The sequence below is a fragment of the Eulemur rufifrons genome, chromosome 7, assembly GCF_041146395.1.
Source record: "Eulemur rufifrons isolate Redbay chromosome 7, OSU_ERuf_1, whole genome shotgun sequence".
NCBI lineage: Eukaryota > Metazoa > Chordata > Mammalia > Primates > Lemuridae > Eulemur > Eulemur rufifrons.
In genome coordinates, this window is record NC_090989.1 from 62741219 (window position 1) to 62763584 (window position 22366).

The 22366-nt window shown below is 39.0% G+C and overlaps 1 protein-coding gene across 3 annotated transcripts in view; it reads left to right on the forward strand.

Annotated features, from left to right (window-relative positions):
• Positions 1 to 12293, forward strand: part of CFAP91 (cilia and flagella associated protein 91) — a 52909-nt gene extending 40616 nt beyond the window's left edge. For all 3 annotated transcript variants that reach the window (XM_069472672.1, XM_069472673.1, XM_069472674.1), the window contains 3 exons: positions 1915 to 2063; positions 2637 to 2728; positions 12133 to 12293. In XM_069472672.1, the coding sequence (XP_069328773.1) occupies positions 1915 to 2063; positions 2637 to 2728; positions 12133 to 12293 (402 nt within the window). The remainder of the gene's footprint in view (positions 1 to 1914; positions 2064 to 2636; positions 2729 to 12132) is intronic.
• The last annotated feature ends 10073 nt before the right edge of the window (positions 12294 to 22366 follow it).

The following is a 22366-nucleotide window of genomic DNA, read 5'->3' on the forward strand; positions in this document are numbered from 1 at the left end:
TAAAGTGTGACATCTGGCTTCCTCCAGCTGTTGATGATGGTACTATTTTCTGAGGTAGGAAAGTTGAGACGGGAATAGGTTTAGGGGCAGGGTTGGAATCAGGAATTCAGTTTGTATTTGGTTTGGGACATCTAAGTGGAGGTGTCATTCTAGTAGATGGATATACAAGAGGGGATCTAGAAGAGAGGTTTTGGCTGAAAATATATTAGTAAATTTGGGAGTTAATGTACCACATCAGCAAATTAAAATTCTGACCAAGGCACAATGGATATGAAATTCCAAAGTGACCGAGATGCACATTCAGAGGAAATTCTAGGAACGAGTACTATCTCAAAGTAAACACACAAGTACATATATTGCTATGGGTGAACCACAGTAAACTTCCCACCTCTCTACTATTTTATGACTCAGCTTTCTCATTGTTCCATATAGATGTGACTTACTTCCTGAATAAGAGGCTGGGTCTATGAGAGCAGTCATGTTGTATATTCCCTTTGTGCCTTTCACAACACCATAGATAGATCCCTGTACGTAATAGACACTGAGCAAATATATTTTGGTTGGTTGGTCATTTGATTGATACTATATTAAACTGGTCATTGAGATTCTCCCATAGAGAAGACATAGGGATTCAAGGTTGGTGTTTTATAGGTAGATGTCTAGAAAGTGTCACTTATTCAGAGTCGTGCTGCAGTGCCAATCAAGAAGCAGGTGCTGAATTGTTACTAAGTCCCAGGCATTATCTCAGGTACAAAGATATATTCAGATATGAAAGAGAAAAGAGCCCTAGCCCCATGAAACTCACAGTCTGTTGAAGAGACAGCATGCATATACATACAAGACTAAATATGCTGTAGTTGTTACTTATGATGCTTCTGTGTATATATTAATACCTGTAAAACATGCAAAACAGAACTATACAGCGTATGGTTGCAAACTTATGGAGCAAAATAATAAAGGAAAGAAACTGTTTATCCTGAAAGTCATGAAAGTGGAAAGGGGCTGTGGCCAGGAAGAACCCATGTGGCCTCTGAGATACTAGCTCTGGCTATATGGGTTCTGGCTTCACCCAAATTCATTACACTGTATATTTATGTGCTCTGCACTTTTAAAAAGTCTGTATTCTATTTCATGATTTCAAGAAAGCTTTAAAAAGCAGCAGCCCAGGACTGGTATTATAGTTTAATAAATTCATCAGAGACCCAAGATCCTTCTAGCTTTCTGCTCTTCTGTCCCTAAAACATGGCTCTTGTGGCAATTTAAGATGACTGCTGGTGTTCCAGCATTATGTCCCCATGAAATGAGAAATGAAAAGAGAAAGAAAAGGAGTCAGGTCTTTCCCTTTAAGAATTCTTTCTTTCTGGAAGTTGCACATATAACTTTTGTATGTATTCCCTTGGTTGTAACTTGGTCATATGGTCATATCCAGCTCCTATGGGTGCTAGGAAATGTAGTCTTTATTTTTCTAGGCACCTGTTTGCCTAGCTAAAATCCAGGAGTTCTATTATTTAGGAGGGAAGAGGGAAAGACATTGGGAAATATTTCCTAGTCTTTGCTGCAGTTAGGTTGTTTAACCAAATCACACTGCTGGTAAGAACAAAGCTGGGATCCAAACCAGGGTTATTGACTCTGAAGCCCATGATCTTTCTGCAGTGCTGTATTGCCCACCCCCAAGTAAGATCCACAGTTCTAGAATGGGCTAAATGGGTAGGGGCTGCCCAGAATGAGTAGGTAGGTGGATAAACAGACTGACTAGATGGTAAAAAAAGGAATGATTGGGGAAGGGTCTGTTGACTTAATGAATCAAATACATTTGCTAAAAACCAAAGTCAAGCAATGTTTGTGTATTGGCCTTGTCATTTTTACAATAGTATTCCTGTTCTGAGTAAGTGGGGGTATTTTGGGGTTTTGCAGGTAGTTAAAGTTCACCAAAGTACTGTATCCTCCTACCTGGAAGACATAATACGGAACACCGAAGAGAATACTGCAGAAGAACAAGCCAGGGCAGAAATTGAGAAGATGGCCAAGGAAATCAATGACATTGCTTATGAAATGGAAAGCTGGTATGTACCCAGAGAGCACACTGTAGAATGGGCAGCCCATTTACTGGTACTCATATATATTTTTTCAAGAGCTCAAGATTTCACTACCAAGGAGAAACAAATATATAACTCAAGCTTTAGTGTCCATTGTTTTATTATTATAACTCTTTAGAAGCCAACCCACCTACACCTTTGTATGGTAGGACATTGGGAATTATATTCTCAGTTATGCTCTGCAGTCTGGTTTACTTCCGTATTACTTACTTTAAGAATATTTGGAAGCACGAAAGTAACGTGAATCTGTGTGTGTGCCATTACTTGGATTTCATCCAAGGTTTCTGGCGTCCATGTATAAGCTGTATTTCTAACATTCCCTCCCTGGCAGGCAGACTAAATGAAGGACAGACTCAAATCCAAATTTTCCATGGTATTTAACAAGCTTGCCAGGAATGTGATGTTTCAGATCACTTAATCAAGGAAAAGGTGATGGTGGGATTTGAGCAGTGGAGTTGCTTATATCGCAAGGAAGATCTAAGTATAAATCAGCAGCTCAAGTAAAGAACTAAAGGAAATAGTTTATTTTTTATTTTTTAGTCGAACTCATCTTCAGTCAGAGGAGATTGTTGCCGAGTTGGTTTATAGTTTTCTGATCCCAGAGGTGCAAAAAGACTTTGTCAAAGAAAAAGGTAAGCCAATATAAATGCTTTACTTTAGTATTTTCTAAAAGATCTAAAGATTTCAATATTCCAGAGATTTCAAACTAAACAGAGGCATGAGGAAATTTCTGAAGGGAAATCACTGAGTTTTCTTATTCCAGAGCTTGTCAAGTTCTCTTCATGCTGTCTGATTCCAGAATATAAATACCTCTAGTATAGGTGGGATGCAGTTTTAATAAGGTTGACTGAAAGCTCCCAAGTTTTCAGAAGAGGTGTATATGTAAAGCAAATGTTGAGCATATAAAGGATTTTCACACTGTAGCAGCCTTTTTGAGGCAGGGCATGTGAACCATGGGTGCTGGAAAGCAGGGGTGCCAGGAGGGTGTAAATCTACCCTGCTGCTCTGCCCAGACCCCAAATAGCTTATTTCTGCTGGAGCTGCATCCAAGTATAAATACCCTAATTCATCATTTGTCACGAGTGGCATGTTTTTAAAGATTGATGCTTTTAGTTTATAGAGAAGAAGAGAAAAATGTCCTAAAAAGAAAAAAAAGACCCTTTTGCAGCTCTGAGACTATTGGTGGCAGGCCTGATCTTAGAGGTAGGGGCACAGACCAATATTTTTAAGTGAAAAAGCAGCTCAGAAGCTTTGAGAATTATGTAAGGGAATTCTGGGCAGGTTTAAGCTGGAAAGTATGCAATATTACAGATCACTTACTCTGGGATAAAGGGATGGTGGAGTTCTAACACACTTGGAGAAAATAAAGAAATACCTTATCTTCCCATTCCATGGTTGTAGCATAATTGTTAAACCAGTACCTCTAATGATAAGCATTTAGTTTGTTTCCAGTGTATTTTCCTATTACTAGCAGTGTTGCAGTCAATATATTTTACACATATCCTGGCCATGCTTATGAGAGAAAATTCCTAGCAGTATAATTGCTGGGCTATAGGGTGTGCACATTTTACATTTTGATAGATACTACCAAATTGCCCCACAAAACAATGCTTGACTTGTATCAACAGTGTGTGACAGTGCCTATACCAAAAAAATTTCATTTTAGTTTTAATTTTCGGGTCAGTTAGTACCTATTTCTGTGTCATGTTATATTATAAAAGGGATCTTATGTTTTCTAGATCCTTCAGAAAGTATGCAACTCCTTTCCACTTGTCCTAGGTCCAAAGTGAGGTCAGCCTACGTCAGAGCCATTTCACCTGTGGGAATTAAAGGAAAGGGGCAAACAGCGGGTTTAAGATCCCTCTAGTTTGATATCCACCCCCCAACTTCTCCTAGGGATGAGGGGAAGGATTTGGGGGAGGAACTTAACCCAAATGAATCCAACAGGACTTGTCTGTGGGAAAGTTGGACTAGTCTTTAGCCTCTGCCCTTTATATTTATGCCAAATCAGAAAAGCCATATGGACGGGACCTTTTGTTGCTTTTTAAGTAAGAGAACCTATATGTATCATATATACTCTTTACCCCAAATTAAGATATATACAGACCATTTTGAGATATCTTACTTTTTAAAAACCTGATGGATCATTGGCAAGCCCTTAAAAAGGCCTGTCTATAGATATACGATAACAGTACCTGCCAAATTTTAAATGCATGCTAAGTCCCAGGCAATGCACTAAGCATTTTAAAGTGTACATTATCTCTATTTCTTACAACACCTGTAAGTGTATTCTCATTCTTCAGTTAAGGAAATTAGTGCTTGGACACAACTTGTCCAAAGCCTGCACTGTTTCAGCCATACTACTGTGAAGTGCTAACAGCTGCTGTGTGAATTATCCTGTGTAAACTAGCTGATACCTGAATAGCAAAGAACCCACAGTACCTCTTACTGTCCTTTACTAGCTCTATGGCTTTGGGTAAATTACCCAACCTCTCTGTGTCTGTGTTTCTTCTTCTGAAAATGAAGATATTAATAATACTCTATTTTAGGATTGTAGGAGGATTAAATGAATAATTATACATCAACGATTTTAAATAGTGGCTGGCACAAAGCAAGGACAAATGCAAACTGCTAACATCATCACCATCACCATCCCCACTCCTTTCCATAGGGCTTAGATGCTTCGTATTTTCTATTCTTGTTTCTTTTTCTTTTTTTTTTTTTAGATTTTTTTTAAATTTCAGCATATTATGGGGGTACAAAAGTTTAGGTTACATATATTGCCCTTGTCCCCCCTCCCCACCGAATCAGAGCTTCAAGCCTGTCCATCCCCTAGATGGTGCGCATCGCACTGATTATATATGTATACACCCATCCCCTCCCCCACCCACATCTGCCCGCCACCCAATTAATGTTATTCCTAAATGTGCTCTTAGGTGATGATCAGTGAAACCAATTTGATGGTGAGTACATGTGGTGCTTATTTTTCAATTCTTGAGATACTTCACTTAGTAGAATGGGTTCCAGCTCTATCCAGGAAAATACAAGAGGTGCCATATCACCATTGTTTCTTATAGCTGAGTAGTACTCCATGGTATACATGTACCACATTTTATTAATCCACTCATGTATTGATGGGCACATGGGTTGTTTCCACATCTTTGCAATTGTGAATTGTGCTGTTATAAACATTCGAGTGTAGATGTCTTTTTTATAGAATGCCTTTTGTTCTTTTGGGTAGATGCCCAATAATGGGATTGCTGGATCGAATGGTAGGTCTACTTGTATCTGTTTAAGGTATCTCCATATTGCTTTCCACAGAGGTTGCACTAGTTTGCAGTCCCACCAGCAGTGTATGAGTGTTCCTGTCTCTCCACATCCACACCAACATTTGTTGTTATGGGACTTTTTGATAAAGGCCATTCTCACTGGAGTTAAGTGATATCTCATTGTGGTTTTGATTTGCATTTCCCTGATGATTAGAGATGTTGAGCATTTTTTCATATGTTTGTTGGCCATTCATCTGTCTTCTTTTGAAAAATTTCTATTCATGTCCTTTGCCCACTTTTTGATAGGGTTGTTTGATTTTTTCTTGCTGATTTTCCTGAGTTCTAAATAGATTCTAGTTATCAGTCCTTTATTGGATGTGTAGCATGTGAAAATTTTTTCCCATTCTGTAGGTTGTCTGTTTGCTCTCATGACAGTTTCTTTGGCTGTGCAGAAGCTTTTTAATTTAATCAGGTCCCGTTTATTTTTGTTGTTGCTGTGATTGCCTTTGGGGTCTTCTTCATAAATTCTTTACCTAGGCCAATGTCTATAAGAGTTTTTCCCACATTTTCTTCTAGAATTCTAATAGTTTCGCACCTTAAGTTTAGGTTTATTGTCCACCGTGATTTGATTTTTATGAGAGGTGAAAGGTGTGGGTCCTGTTTCAGTCTTCTACATGTGGCTATTCAGTTTTCCCAGCACCATTTATTGAATGATTCTTTTCCCCAGTGTATGTTTTTGTATGCTTTGTCAAAGATTAGATGTCTATATGAGGATGGTTTAATATCTGGATTCTCAGTAATGTTCCACTGGTCTGTGTCCCTGTTCCTGCGCCAGTACCAAGCTGATTTAATAACTATAGCCTTGTAGTATAGTTTGAAGTCTGGTAAATTAATACCTCCCATTTTGTTCTTGTTGCCTAAAACTGCTTTTGCTAAAGGGGGTCTTCTCTAGTTCCATACAAAGTGTAAAATTATTTTTTCTATATCTGTGAAAAATGATGTTGATAATTTAATAGGGATTGCATTGACTATGTAGATCACTTTGGGTAATACAGACATTTTAACAATGTTGATTCTTCCAATCCACAAGCATGGTATGGTTTTCCACCTGTTTATGTGCTCTGCAATTTCCTTCCTCAGTGTTTCATAGTTCTCCCTGTAGAGGTCTTTTACCTCCTTAAATATATTCCTAGGTACTTTATTTTCTTTGTTGCTATTGTGAAGGGTATTGAGTCTTTGATTTGGTTCTCAGTTTGACTGTTAATGGCATATATGAATGCCTCTGATTTGTGTGTATTGATTTTGTATCCTGAGACTTTACTGAATTCATTTAACAATTCCAGGAGTCTCTTGGTTGAATCCTTGGGGTTTTCTAGATATAATATCATATCATCAGCAAAGAGTAAGAGTTTGATCTCTTCTGTCCCCATTTGGACATCCTTGATTCTGCCCTCTTGCCTGATTGCTCTCGCAGGGACTTCCAGCACTATGTTGAATAGCAGTGGGGACAGTGGGCAACCTTGTCTGGTTTCAGTTCTAAGTGGGAATGCTTTCAATTTTTTCCCCATTCAGTATGATGTTGACTGTGGGTTTGTCATATATGGCTTGTATCATTTTTAGGAAGGCCCCATCTATGCCTATTTTGTTAAGCGTTCTTATCATAAAAGGGTATTGAATTTTGTCAAATGTTTTTTCTGCATCTATTGAGAGGATCATATGGTCTTTGTTTTTGCTTCTATTTATGTGGTGAATTACATTTATAGATTTGCGTATGTGGAACCATCCCCGCATCTCTGGGATGAAGCCCACTTGGTCGTGATGGATTATTTTCTTGATAAGCACCTGGATTTGATTTGCTAGGATTTTATTGAGAATTTTTGCATCTGTATTCATAAGGGATATTGGTCTGTAGTTTTCTTTTTTTGTTGCGTCCTTTCCTGGTTTTGGTATCAGAGTTATGTTGGCTTCATATAATGTGTTGGGAAGGATTCTGTGCTTCTCGATGTTGTGGAATAACTTTTGTAAGATAGGCACCAGTTCTTCTTTGTAGGTGTGGTAAAATTTGGGTGTGAAATCATCTGGTCCGGGGCTTTTCTTTTTGAGAAGGTTTTTTATTGCTGTTTTGATTTCAGTCCTTGATATTGGTCTGTTCAGGAATTCTATTTCTTCCTGGTTGAACCTAGGGAGGCTGTGTGTTTCTAAAAATTTGTCCATTTCCTCCACATTTTCCAGTTTGTGTGCATAAAGTTTTTTGTAGAATTCATAGATGATATCTTGTATCTCTGTGGCATCAGTTGTAATTTCTCCTTTCATGTTCCTGATGGAGGTTATTAGAGATTTTTCTTTTCTGCTTCTTAGTTAGTCTAGCCAAAGGTGTGTCGACTTTGTTTATCTTTTCAAAGAACCAACTTTTCGTTTTGTTACTCTCCCATATAGTTTTCCTGTTGTCCATTTCATTTAGTTCTGATTTGATCTTATTAATTTCACTCCTTCTGCTGGGTTTGAGGTCAGTCTGTTCTTCTTTCTCCAGCTCTTTGAGTCTATTCATTAGGTTGTCTATTTGTAAATTTTCTGCATTTGGACATAGGCATTTATGAAAATAAACTTTCCTCTCAGGACTGCTTTACCTGTGTCCCACAGATTTTGATAACTTGTGTCTCCTTTGTCATTTAGTTCAAAGAATCTTTTGATTTCCATCTTGATTTCCTCGTTTATAAAATAATCGTTCAGGAGAACGTTGTTTAGGTTCCACAACTTTGAGTAGAAATGAGAATTTCTGTTAGGGTTGATTTCTACTTTTATTCCACTGTGATCTGAGAAGATGCATGCTATAATTTCTATTTTTAAAATTTTTTAAGACATGCTTTGTGTCCTAGAATATGGTTAATCTTAGAGAATGTCCCATGAGCTGATGAGAAGAACGTATATTCAGTGGATTTTGGATAGAACGTCCTATAAATGTCAGTCAGGTCCATTTGTTCTAGCGTTCTGTTTAAGTCCATTATTTCTTTGTTTATTTTCTGTTTGGAGGATCTGTCCTGTGCTGTCAGCAGGGTGTTGAAGTCACCAGCTATTATGGTGTTGCTGTTTATCATTTGGTTTAGATCAAGTAGGGTTTGCTTTATGAATCTGGGTGCACCTAAGTTGGGTGCATACATATTAAGAATAGTTATGTCTTCTTGTTGAACTGTACCCTTCACCATTAAATAGTGACCATATTGGTCTTTCATTACTTTTGTTGATTTAAAAACTAGGTTATCTTAAATTAAAACTGCCACGCCAGCCTTCTTTTGGTTTCCGTTTGCTTGAAATATCGATTTCCACTCCTTTATTTTCAGTCTAAATGAACCTGTGCAGGTTAGATGAGTTTCCTGGAGATAGCAGATACTTGGCTTGTATTTTTTTATCCATTGGGCCAGCCTATGTCTCTTGAGTGGGGAGTTCAAGCCATTCACATTTATTGAGAGAACTGATAGGTGGGGCACATTTGTGTTCATCCGGTTGGGTAGAACTTCATTGCTATGTTTCTCTCTTGAGCCATTGTGGTATCTGGCCTTTGATCTTTAGCTTTTGAGTAGTTTTACATTCGTGAGTGTTTCTTGTACTGGTCCGTGTGCAACTCTGTTTTGAGTACTTCTTGGAGAGCTGGTCTTGTCTTGGTGAATTCCCTCAGTCTTTGTTTATCTAAGAATGTCTTAATTTCTCCTTCATTTACAAAACTTAGCTTTGCTGGGTACAAGATTCTAGGCTGGACATTCTGTTTTAGAAGAGTGAGAACGGGGCCCCAGTCTCTTCTTGCTTGTAAGGTTTCAGTTGAGAAATCTGGCATTATTCCGATGGGCTTTCCTTTGTAGGTTACTTGTTTCTTTCGCCTTACAGCTTGAAGAAGGGCCTCCTTAGTGGATATTTTGGTCAGTCTTATGACTACATGACATGGTGTCTTCCTATTTGCAATGAATCTCCCAGAGGTGCTTTGGGCCTCTTGAACTTGTATATCTAGACTTTTAGCAAGGCCTGGGAAATTTTCCTCAATTATATCTTCAAATAGCTTATCCAACCCTTGCGTATTATCTTCTTCACCCTCAGGAATGCCCATAACTCTCACGTTAGGCTTCTTCACATAATCCCACATTTCTTGCAGACTTTGGTCTTTTCTCTTATTTCTTTTCTCTACCTCTGTGACTGACTTATTTAATTGGAAGGTGTTATCTTCGATCTCTGACATTCTTTCTTCTGTTTGATCTACCCTACTCTTGAGGCTTTCCACTGTGTTTTGTAGTTCCCTGAATAAATTCTTCATTTCCAGGAGTTCCGTTTGATTTTTCTTTAATATTTCAATTTCTTTAGTGAATTTTTCTTCCAAGTCCTGGATTTTTTTTTTTTTTTTTGTGGTTTATTTGTGTCGGTTATCCATTTTTTCTTGCATATTGTTGAGTTTTCTTATGATCCATGTTTCAAATTCTTCCTCTGACATTTTAGTGTTCTGAATTTGGTTAATGTCCATTGCTAGAGAGCTGGTGTTCCTCCTTGGGGGTGTGCTTTCCGTTTGATTCTTCATAATTCCAAAGTTCTTTCACTGATTCCTTCCCATCTGGATCAGCTGTTGCTTCTTACCTTTAGATTTTCGTTTAGATAATGACATACCCTGTTTAGTCTCTGAGCCAGTAAGGTGGTGTTTGTGGGTGAGATTCAACCACACCCTATATGACGAGTCAGTAGATGTAGTACAAACGTGTGCAGAATGACCTCCCTGTCAGTATGTGGCGATTGCTGGGAGGAGCAGGCTGCAGTGTTGTTTTGGGGTCCTGTAAGCAGCTCTTGTTCCTCTGGAGAGGCACTTCACGTGGTGGGTGGGGCCCTGGGACTTCCAGGTGTGTCCTTATTCTGCACCTCAGTGGGGGCAGGTCAGGGAGTGAGTCTGGGCAGAGCTGGGTTGTGTGAACCTGCCCTCAAGCTCCACAAATGCTGTAAGCAGGGGTCAAAGGTCTGTTCTTTGCCTCTGGGCAAAGCTTCCAGGGAGGGGCTGGAATGGCCCCTGTCAGCAGAAAACTCTGCGTGTGGGGGTGGGGCTGTCTGAGCCCTACAGTCTAGAGCAGGCCTTGCTCCTTTGCACCCTCCCCTATTCTCCAGTTTCTCCCAGGCCTCTGCCAGCAGGCAGGACCTCAAGCCAGTGCATCTACCCTGGCTGTCATGCAGGCCAGGAGGTTCCCTGCCCAGGATCACAGCCTGGGCTGGGCACACGGCCTTCCTGTGAGAGGAGCGTTGCCCCTCAGGCATGCTGAAGGCATACACACTCAGTAGGGTCGTTCACAAATATCCCTTCTGTACCCCAGGGCAATGTGATTGAGACCTGGGTATACGGGATCTTGGTCTGCAGGCCTGTCCCCTGGGCCCTGGAGATCAATCCCTGACCCTTCCAGGGAGAGGAGTGCTGGTCTCAAGTCACCCAGGGGGTTCCCAAGCTGGATCGATGTCTCTCCGCCTCAGGATCTGCCCCGCTCTCTTGGAGTCACCAGGCAAGCAGCACCTGGGAGGGCTGGCAGGTAGGGAGCTCACAATCTGAGTACCCGTCAGTCTGCTGTAGGTCCCCAAAAGGAAAGGTCCCGTTCCCTGTAGATGCCTCTTGGTGGTGGCTAAATTGTCTCTGTCGGCAGCTGCCGGTAGGGAAAGGGGAGGGGAGAATGAAGCAATATGGTGCCTGCAGATCCGCTCTGGTCTGCGGGCCAGGAGGTGCCCCGAGGGAGCTGGGAGCCTGGTGCCCTGTCCACCAGAGGCTCACAGCTCACTGGTGGTGGCTGTCTCTGGGCTGGTGTGGGCAGGTCTCTCTGCTCAAGAGCCCACCCGCAGTCCAAAACACAAGGGAGGGGGAATGTAGCTGCTCCACCTACCGTTGTTGCTGGTCTCCAAGCCTCTCGGGAGCCTTTCTCTTTCCAGTTCTCCTCCGCAGCTTCTTTCTGTGGAGTCTCATGTAGTTTCAGGCACCCTTCCTTCTGACCCTCATCGGATCTATGTTTGTCTGCCTGTTTATTTATTTATTTATTTTTTTCACTTTCTTCTAAAATCTGTCTTTCTTGCAGAGACACTCTGGCTGGCAGTTTTTCTCATACGCCATCTTGATTCAATCCTAGGTGCTTAGTATTTTCTTTACTATGCCTTGATAATAAGTATTCTTAGAATTTGGATCTAGGGCCACGTTCTAAAACCATGAGCTCAGGAACTCATCATCCATCAACAAGTGCCCTCCATGTTAGAAGTGTGAGACAAGGCCTTTATTTTTCAGTCATTTACAATCTAGGTAGAAAACAAAATGTAACTCACACGAATGCTTTAATGCTGAATGGGTTGGTACAAACTCAAGTGTCGTAAGTGGTAAACGTGGGCTGACAGAATCAGAGGAGGAGCTTCCTGGAGGAGCTGGGACTTGAGCTGGGCTTTGCCACCAGGGTAGGAATGGGAGTGCAAGCACTGCAGGCCTGGGCAGCTGCTAAGGGGGCTGGAAGCCAGCCTGGTGGGGAGCAGGGTGATGGGCTGAACTAAAAAGTGGGAACAGAGGGAGCAGCAAGAAGTAAGACTTGGGTTTCTTTTACCCTTAGGAGGTGTCCTTCTAAAGCAGAGAACAGGTAACTTTTATTTAACCCAATCAGCCGTAAGTCAGAAAATAATGAAGTTTGCAAAATTGTCATTCCTATTGGTACTCTCTTGAAAATATTTGGGAATGGTTTCATTTAGACTTTCAGAATAAAAATTCTTCTGTCACTTTGGCACAGTGAGGAACGCACAGCGGAAACATATTCTTGCAGCCCATCAGATCATCCACAGGCACACGGAAGCCATGGTCCAAAAGAGAGTAACTGAGCAACAGCAAAGTGAGGTCTCAGATGCTGACGTCTTACCTGAAAAAGAAACTCAAAATGAGGAAAACAGCTAAGGTGAGCTTAATTTTTCATCTGGAAGGAAGCAGAGAGAGAGGAGGAAAAGCAGTATCATGAAAATGCGAAAAGATTGTTTATTATTTAAGAAAATTAAGTACTTAAAATTGGCACATTTCATCTAGGTTGTAGCACCTACTATCAAAATTATTAGAGAATTAGAGTTGATATTACAGCAGTTGGATTCTTGTGATCCAGAAAATAGGACTCCAGATTATTTGTATGGGTTCTTTTAGCAGGGATTGTACCCCATCATAAATAAAGCTACAGACTGTGTCAGCATTATTAAAAAAAGCTTGTCCTTACAGAAGTAGAATGCATTGTGCTGGCTGTAAGCACAGCACGAAACAGAACCTGCCCAATTCTAGCCCAGACGCCTTCTGTAATGCTCACCGGGGCTTGGTCTTAGGCTCAGCTAAACATTCACACTCACAACGCTAACATAGGCCACATTTGGCATAATCCACTTAGAAAGATGTAAAACAGGAAACACAGTTTCCAGCAGGGAAACCTCAGACATTTCTGTTCCTGTAGGAGTCCTTGTCATATACACACAGAACACAGTTATTTTCTTAGACCTCAGGTTACAGAGCTCAGGTATGAGGAAAAGACATTCACATTGAGTGGGTACAGGAGCTGCCCTGCCTTAAAAGCCTCATGCCCCAGGGGCCAGAATCTCTTGTAATAATTCCAAGGTATAGCTTCCAGGGTCCCCACAATGGATTTGCCCAGTTACAAAAGTCAACACACTCACAGAAACTCAAAGCTACAGTTTCCTATTAGGTATTAATCATAGTTTATAATCCTCCCAGTCCAGATGCAATTTACCAATCAGGGGTCATTTTTACCTTAAGTAGTTAAAGTTACTTAGTAACATAGTTAATACACACTCCCTTATCAGGTCACTAGGAAGACAAAGCTAGAGAGTCCATTGAAAGTAAAATCCTTATGAGAAGGGGAAATGGAGTGAACTTTGCCTGTACCTTCTCCCTCAACCCTTCCATGGGAGAGGCACATCTTTTGCTATTTTGCCTCAAGGGTGTGCTAACTATCAGGTTGGGGGAAAGTACCAAGGCCAGGGGGAAAGTTTAGCTTAGCATTCGGAAGGTTTGGATCTTAGCCAGCTCTGCTACTAACTGTATATTTACACAAATAATTTCCCTCACTTGAGGTTTGCCCATGAACATGTTACCGAAAGACCTTCTGCAGAGGAATCTATTGTAACCTTAAGTCCCAATCAAAGGGGATTATGGAAGGAGGGTTAAGGTGAGGGGGAAGTTAAGAAAGACAGCACAGAGAAAACTGGCAAATTGATTCTTAAATATCAAGCTCTGGCTGTAAATTATAGTAGAAAAGCTTTTATCTTTAATAATGAAATATAAACTTCTAAAATCATTGAAAATATATACCATGTATGTATGTATATATATTTTTTATTTTATTTTTTGAGACAGTGTCTCACTCTTTTGCCCAGGCTAGAGAGCAGTGGTGTCATCATAGCTCACTGCAACCTCAAACTTCTGGGCTCAAGTTATCCTCCTGCCTCAGTCTCCTGAGTAGCTGGGACTACAGGCACAGGCCACCACACCTGGCTAATTTTTTTTTTTTTTTTTTCTTGTAGAGATGGAGTCTCACTGTGTTTCTTAGGCTGGTCTTGAACTCCTGGCCTCAAGTGATCCTGCTGCTTCAGCCTCCCAAAGTGTTAAGATTATAGGCATGAGCCACCATGCCCAGCCTTAAGCCATGTATTTATGTATAATGTTACATATTACCTATAAAATATAAATTCAAAGACCAAAGTATTTTGCCTTATTATTATGATAAAAGTAAGCCTTAGGGTTGGGGTAGTCATTTTTCTGATATGCAAATTTAATGAGATTAATAATTTACACAGTTTGAATTGCTGCATTTACTTCTGATTATGATGTCTGCTCTATCCATGGTGACCAGTGAAATCAAGCTAGAGGAGTACAAAAATCATCTTCTATTTTATACTTAGTGAAAATAAAATACATTTCATTAAAACCTATGTAAAGTATATATGATAATTATAAAATCTAGCTGCAAAAAAAAAAAAAAATCCAGTTGTCAGCCAACTACAGACACTCAGCAAAAGTGATGGAACAATAAATTAAATGGTTGGAAAGTGATGCTTAGTTAACTAGCCCCCAGAGTATTTTTTCCCTCTTCCTTCTTACAGAAGAAAGTAAGGAAAGACAAATGTAAGATTACTTAATAATGTGTAGGGAAAGGGGCAGCTGGCATGGACCACTGACTTAAAAATATATATATTTTCAATCAGCTTGAAGGCACAAAGAGCTAATAAAATAATGAAGAATTTCTGGGCCAAAATCTAGGAGAAGACAGAAATTCAGAGAGTTGGGTCTGGCATTTGGAGCCATTTTTCTCCTGGGTGAATATGCCAATTCTAGAAAATGTGACCAGAAGGCTGAGTGATGATTTTAAAAGTTTTGCAAAACTAGGGGGACAAAAAAATGGAGAAAAGCTTGAGGCCCTGATAACCCCTCTCCATTTGGGTAGGGACTATAAGGGGTGTGCCCTAGTAGTAAGGGTGAACTGGAAGTGAATTATCCCTGGCATGTACTACAGTTTAGCTTCTAATCATCTGAATGATCTAAAAAAATCTCAATCCCAGAAATTGAATTAATGTGATCTTTCCTTCCTATTGCCTCAAAGAAATTGTCAGAAATAAAACTTAATTGCTACTTAGAGAAAGTTAACATCATTCTAGACCTCAATTTATTTTCACAAGCAAATTTTCATATACAATTCTTAGAACACAATCAAGAATATTCAGGTACATGAGGAGACACGACAACTTGAACAAGCAGCAGCAGAAACAACAGAAACAGAATTAAAGGGATCTAAAATATTAGAATTATTAGACATAGACTTTAAAATAACTATGTTTACTGTTATGGACTTCTCTAGAATGGTGAGAAAACTAAATTTCTATTGTTTAATACATCCAGTCTATGGTAATTTATTATGACAACCCCAACTGCCTAAGACAGATTTTGGTCCCAGGAGTGGGGTGCTACTGTAACAAACACCTAAACATGTGGGAATGGCTTTGGAACTGGGTTATGGGTAGAGGCTGGAAGAGTTTTGAGGTGCATGCTATACATATGAACATTAAGGGTGATTCTGGTGAGGTCTCAGTTACCCATGTGGAATATGTTATTAGAAACTGAAGGAAAGGTAACCCTTGTTATAAAGTGGCAGAGAATTTGACTGAACTGTGTTCTACTGTTTCATGGAAGATAGAACTTGCAAGCAATAAAATTGGATATTTAGCTGAGGATATTTCTAAGCAAAGTGTTAAAGGAGCAACTTGGTTCCTCCTGACTGCTTATAACAAAATGCAAAAGGAAAGAGATAAATTGAGGAAGGAATTGTTAAGCAAAAAGAAACCAGAATTTGAAGATTTGGAAAATTCTCAGCCTATTCATATCACAAAAAATGAGAAAGCTTGTTCTGGTAGAACACTAAGGGTGTGGCAAACAGGTAGAGTTTATGGGATTATATGTCCAGAAACACTGCCAATTTTAACTGAAGGAGACAGAGATGGGATGAAAGTAAGGAAGGCTATTGAACTTCTTGAATTTGACAGGATAGGACAATAGAGCTATTCAGCTGCAAATGTGCAATATTCTTCAAGAAGAAGGAAAAATGACCCCAAAAGAGATTCAAAGACCATCAGGGCCATCTCCTCAGTTTCAACAGGCTGGACAGCCTCCACCCAGATCCTTGAGGGCAGGACCACCTGGTGGACCTAGGCCCAGCAGAGCCACGGGGGCAGGATCCTTACCTAGAGCTACAGAGAGGGACATCACAGAGTGAAAGGGGCAGGGACACCCCATAGAGCTGTGGGGATGATGCTGCAACCCCAGTGGGCCTAAAAGGCAGGACACTGAGCCAGAGAGGATTAGTCTCAAGCCTTGAGATCCAGTGGAATTTGCCTTGCTAGGTTTTCAACTTGTTTGGGACCCATCACCCTTCCTTCCTTCTGTTTTCTTCTTTTTGGAATGGGAATATCTTTCCTATGCCTGTCTCCCACGGTTGTATTTTGGAAGCACATAATTTATCTGGTTTCATATGTTCACAACTGGAGAATTTTGCCACACGGTTAATTGTACCTTGAGTCTAGTCTCACCCATATCTCATTTAGATGATACTTAAATAAGACTTTGGACTTTAGACTTTATTTTTTTTATTTCAAAATTTTATGAGGTTACAAATGTTTAGTTTACATATATTGCATTTGCACTGCCCAAGTCAGAGCTACAAGCATTCCCATCCCAGACAGTGCACACCACACCCATTAGGTGTGCATTTACCCATCTCCTCCTCCTCCCTCCCACCTGCCCAACATCTGATGAATGTTACTTTCATATGTGCACATAAGTGTTGATCAATTAGTAATAATTTGATGGTAACTACATGTGGTGCTTGTTTTTCCATTCTTGTGATACTTCACTTAGTAGAATGGGCTCGAGCTCCATCCAGGATAATACAAGAGGAACTAGTTCACCATTGTTTTTTGTGGGTGAGTAGTACAGATGGAAAACCATACCATGTTCATGGATTGGCAGAATCAACATTGTTAAAATGTCTATACTACCCAAAGTGATCTACAGATTCAATGCAATCCCTATTAAAATACCAATGTCACTTTTCACAGATCTAGAAAAAAATAATTTTACACTTCGTATGGAACCAGAGAAGACCCCGTATAGCCAAAGCAACCTTAAGCAAAAAGAACAAACTGGGAGGTATCAATTTATCACACTTCAAGCTATTCTAGAAGGCTATAGTAACCAAAACAGCATGGTACTGGCACAAGAATAGAGACATAGACCAATGGAACAGGACTGAGAACCCAGACATAAAACGATCTTCATACTGCCATCTGATTTTTGACAAAGCAAGCAAGAACATACACTGGGGAAAAGAATCCCTATTCAATAAATGGTGCTGGGAAAATTGGATAGCCACATGTAGAAGACTGAAAACAGAATCTGCACCTCCTGCCTCTCACAAAAATCAACTCACAGTGGTTAACAGACTTAAACCTAGGGCACGAAACCATAAGAATTCTAGAAGAAAACATTGGAAAAACACTTACAGGCATCATCCTAGGCAAAGAATTTATGAATAAGATCCCAAAAGCAATCACAGCATCAACAAAAATAAATAAATGGGACCTGATCAAATTTTTCACAGCCAAAGAAACCATCACTGGTGCGAATAGACAACTTACAGAATGGGAGAAAATATTTACATGCTACACATCTGATAAATGGCTGATAACAAGAATTTATATAGAACTCAGGAAAACCAGCTAGAAAAAAATCAAACAACCCCATTAAAAAGTGGGCAAAGGAGATGAACAGAAATTTTTCAGAAGACAGAAGAATGGCCAACAAACATATGAAAAAATGCTCAACATCTCTAATCATCAGGGAAATGCAAATCAAAACCACAATGAGATATCACTTAATTCCAGTGAGAATGGTATTTATTAAGAAGTCCCATAACAACAAATGTTGGCGTGGATGTGGAGAGACAGGAACACTCATACACTGCTGGTGGGACTGCAAACTAGTGCAACCTCTGTGGAAAGCAATATAGAGATACCTTAAACAGATACAAGTAGACCTACCATTTGATCCAGGAATCCCATTATTGTGCATCTACCCAAAAGAACAAAAGACATTCTATAACAAAGATATCTGCATCCGAATATTTATAGCAGCACCATTCACAATTGCGAAGATGTGGAAACAACCCAAGTGCCCATCGATACATGAGTGGATTAATAAAATGTGATATATGTATACCATGGAGTATTACTCAGCTATAAAAAACAATGGGGATATAGAATCTCTTATGTTCTCCTGGATAGAGCTGGAACCCATTCTACTAAGTGAAGTATTCCAAGAATGGAAAAATAAGCACCACATGTACTCACCATCAAATTGGTTTCACTGATCATCACCTAAGAGTACATTTAGGAATAACATTAATCGGGTGTTGGGCAGATGTGGGTGGGGGAGGGGATGGGTGCATACATACATAATGAGTGCGATGTGCACTGTCTAGGTGATGGACACGTTTGAAGCTCTGACTCGGGGGGGGGGGGGCGGGGAAGGGCAATATACGTAACCTAAACTTCTGTACCCCCACAATATGCTGAAATAAGAATAAAAAGAAAAGTCCCAAAACAACAAATGTTGGTGTGGATGTGGAGAGATAGAAACACTCATATACTGCTGGTGGGACTGCAAACTAGTACAACCTCTATGGAAAGTAAGAAGGAGATACCTCAAAGAACTAAAAGTAGAACTACCATTTGATTTAGCAATCCCATTACTGGGCATCTATCCAAAAGAAAAAAAGATATTCTATAACGAAGACATCTGCACTAGAATGTTTGTAGCAGCACAATTCACAGTTGCAAAGATGTGGAAACAACCCAAGTGCCCACCAATACGTGAGTGGATTAATAAAATATGGTATATGTATACCATGGAGTATTACTCGGCTATAAGAAACAATGGGGATATAGAATCTCTTATGTTCTCTTGGATAGAGCTAGAACCCATTCTACTAAGTGAAGTATCCCAAGAATGGAAAAATAAGCACCACATGTACTCAACATCAAATTGGTTTCACCAATCATCACCTAAGAGCACATTCAGGAATAACATTAATTGGGTGTCAAACAGATGTAGGGGCAGAGGGGATGGGTGTATACATACATAATGAGCGTGATGCACACTGTCTAGGGGATGGACACGTTTGAAGCTCTGACTCGGGGAGGGGGGAAGGGCAATGTACGTAACCTAAACTTTTGTACCCCCACAATATGCTGAAATAATAAAAAATAAATAAATAAATAAAAAGTTTCACAACAATAAAAGAAACAACACAATGAAGAGACAACCTACAGAATGGGAGAAAATATTTGCAAACCACACATCTGATAATAGGTTAATATTCAAAATATAAAAGGAACTCGAACAACTGAATAGCAAGATAACAAATAGCCCAATTTAAAAATGGGCAAAGGGCGTGAATAGATAATTCTTAAAAGAAGACATAGGAATGGCCAACAAGTATATGAAAATATGCTCAGTATCACTAATCATTAGAGAAATGCAAATTAAAGCTATAATAATCACTTCATACTGTTACGTTAGAATGCCTATTATCAAAAAGATGAAAGATAAGCGTTGGCAAGGATGTAGAAAAAAATGAAACCTTACACACTGTTGGTAGGAATGTAAATTAGTACAGCCATTATGGAAAACGGTATGAGGTTCCTCCAAAAACTAAAAATAGAACTACCAGATGATCCAGCAATCAACTAAGTATATATCCAAAGGAAATGAAATCAGTATGTTGAAGAGATATCTGCACATTCACTGCAGCATTATTCACAGTAGCAAAAATATGAAATCAACCTGTATCCATCAACAAATGAATAGATAATGAAAATGTGGTATATATTCACAACTGAATACTATTCAGCCTTAAAAAAGAAGGAAATCCTATCATTTGTGACAACATGGATGAACCTAGAGGACATTATGCTAGGTGAAATAAGTCAGACACAGAAATACCAGCATAATACCAGGCATAATGCATATGCATACATACACATATGGTATCACTTACATGTGGAATAAACAAAATGTTGAATTCTATGGCAGTGGAGAATAGAATGGTGGTTACCAGGGGCTGGTGGAGTGGGGTGGTTGGAGAGATGTTGGTCAAAGGATACAAAATTTTGGTTAGACAGGAGGTATAAATTCAAGAGGTCTATTGTACAACATGGTGACTATAGTTAATAACAATGTATTGTATTTTGAAAATTGCTAAGAGTAGATTTAAGTATTCACACCACAAAAAAATGACAAGTATGTGAAGTAGAACAAATGTTAATTAGCTCAACTGAGCCATTCCACAATGTGTATATATTTCAAACCATCATGCTGTATATGACAAATATATAATCTTTCTTTGTCAATTAAAAAATGTTAAAAATAGTAAAATGTGTTTTGCAGTAGGTCAAAGTGAAATGGAAAGGTAATCAGAAACAGTGATTTTATGACCTTTAATGTCTACACATCAACTTTTCCCAAACAAATGTTCCACAGAAAATGGCTCTTCAGGACATTCATAAGCATGATATTTGTGAAATCTACTCCTGGTATTTGCAAGACCCAGTCAAAGATATAAATTGAAGCTTCATATCATATGAAAATATTGTATTTAAAAGTTATAAATCAAGCCAACATATTATTAGATAAAATGTATTCTATCCACCTACTTTGACAAACATACTTTAAGATGATAAAATTGAAAAATGGGTAAGCAGCAACAGTCTTTATATGATTGAAAGATAGCAAAAATCAAATATGAATAATTTAATTATTATGGTACATGTCTGGCTGTTCTGTTGATAGTCAAGTGGTGTTTGGGTAATAAAATAAGGGCATAAGTTTTAAAAAGTTAGAAATATATATGCACATATACAAACACATATATGTGTGCATTATGCCTGCAATATACACAAAATATTTCTGAAAAGATTGAAAGAAATTGGTAAATAGTCATTGCCAGGCATGCAAACTGGGGACTGGAAGTCACACTGAGGGGACAGAGACTTACCTTCCTCAAGTTGATATCATTATACAGTTTGGATTTTTTATGATGTCTCATATTAAGTTTTCAATGATAACCCGGTTAACATAAAGCTTTTTTTTTTTGAATGTTAGAATTTAGAAAAAGACACTGTGAGGTAAGGTACATCAGATCCACAGGTCTCATTAGTGGCAAAGCTGGGTTATGTCTGGGGCCATCTGACTTCAAAGCCAGGGCTCTATGTCATTGCATCACAGTAATTTTTTTGGTGTATTGATCTGGTAATGAGTATTTATAAAAGATGACATAATCATAAACATCTGTGTTTTTTTTTTTTTTTTTACAGATTGCACATTTTTTTTTAAAAAAAAAGAAGCCATACAAAGTGTCATAAAGAATTCCAGGAGGCCGTGCTTCTCCCACAGTGTGCTGCTCTCATGGGCTTGTTGATATGTGATTGATGAGAAGAGAGATTTATTTTTCTTAAGCTGTCAATAATTTTAAATGATTATCAGTAATAATAATCAAATGAAAGAGTTTTATTCTCTTTGGTATTTTCTAGATGCACTACTTCAAGAGAAATTTTCCTAAGTCTCATTTCAACATTTTGTTAACTATAAGGATATGCTGGCTTATTGAATCAAACCAAAAGAAATGTTGCTGAATATCTCTTAAGTAATTCTGGTTTGCTCTTTATAGGACATTGGCATTATCTACTAAGGTAGATACCCTGTGACTCAGCATTTTATCTCCTAGATATATATCCCACAGAAATGCATGAGTATGTGCACCAACAGGCATGACAAGAATGTTCATCATAGTACTATTCATGGTGGCCCCCAAACTGGAAACCCAAACGTCCATCTCCATTGGAATGGAAAAATAAACTTTGGTCTCTTCATACAATGGCACATCAACTCACCTTTGAACTTTAGGTCTAAGAAGTATATTCACACAATGCCCTTCGAGAGGACGCTGTTGGAGGGCAGTGTGTTCATCCTGTGTGTTGACAAGCATCAGAGTTGGATGGATCCCTCCTCATTCAAAGATTGGCAAAGAGAAAAAACAATAAATGAACAAAAGCATCAGTAAGAAAATCAACATGGAGCCCATGTAAAGAATTTACACAGGAAAATATATGTTAAAACAGAATCAAAGCCTATCTTAGAAAATATCTTACTACAAGAAATAAGAAAAGGTTCAGAAACATCTACTTGGTGTTTTTACTAGGAGGCAAAAAGAAAAGGTCTCTTCAGAAACTGAAGTAGGGAATAATAAGAACAGACAACGCCAAAAAACAGACAGGTACTCAGATGCAGGCTGAAAAGAAAAGAAAGCTGGCTAAGATGGAAAAAAAGAAAACCCAAGAAGATTAAAAATACAATGACAAAATTTATAT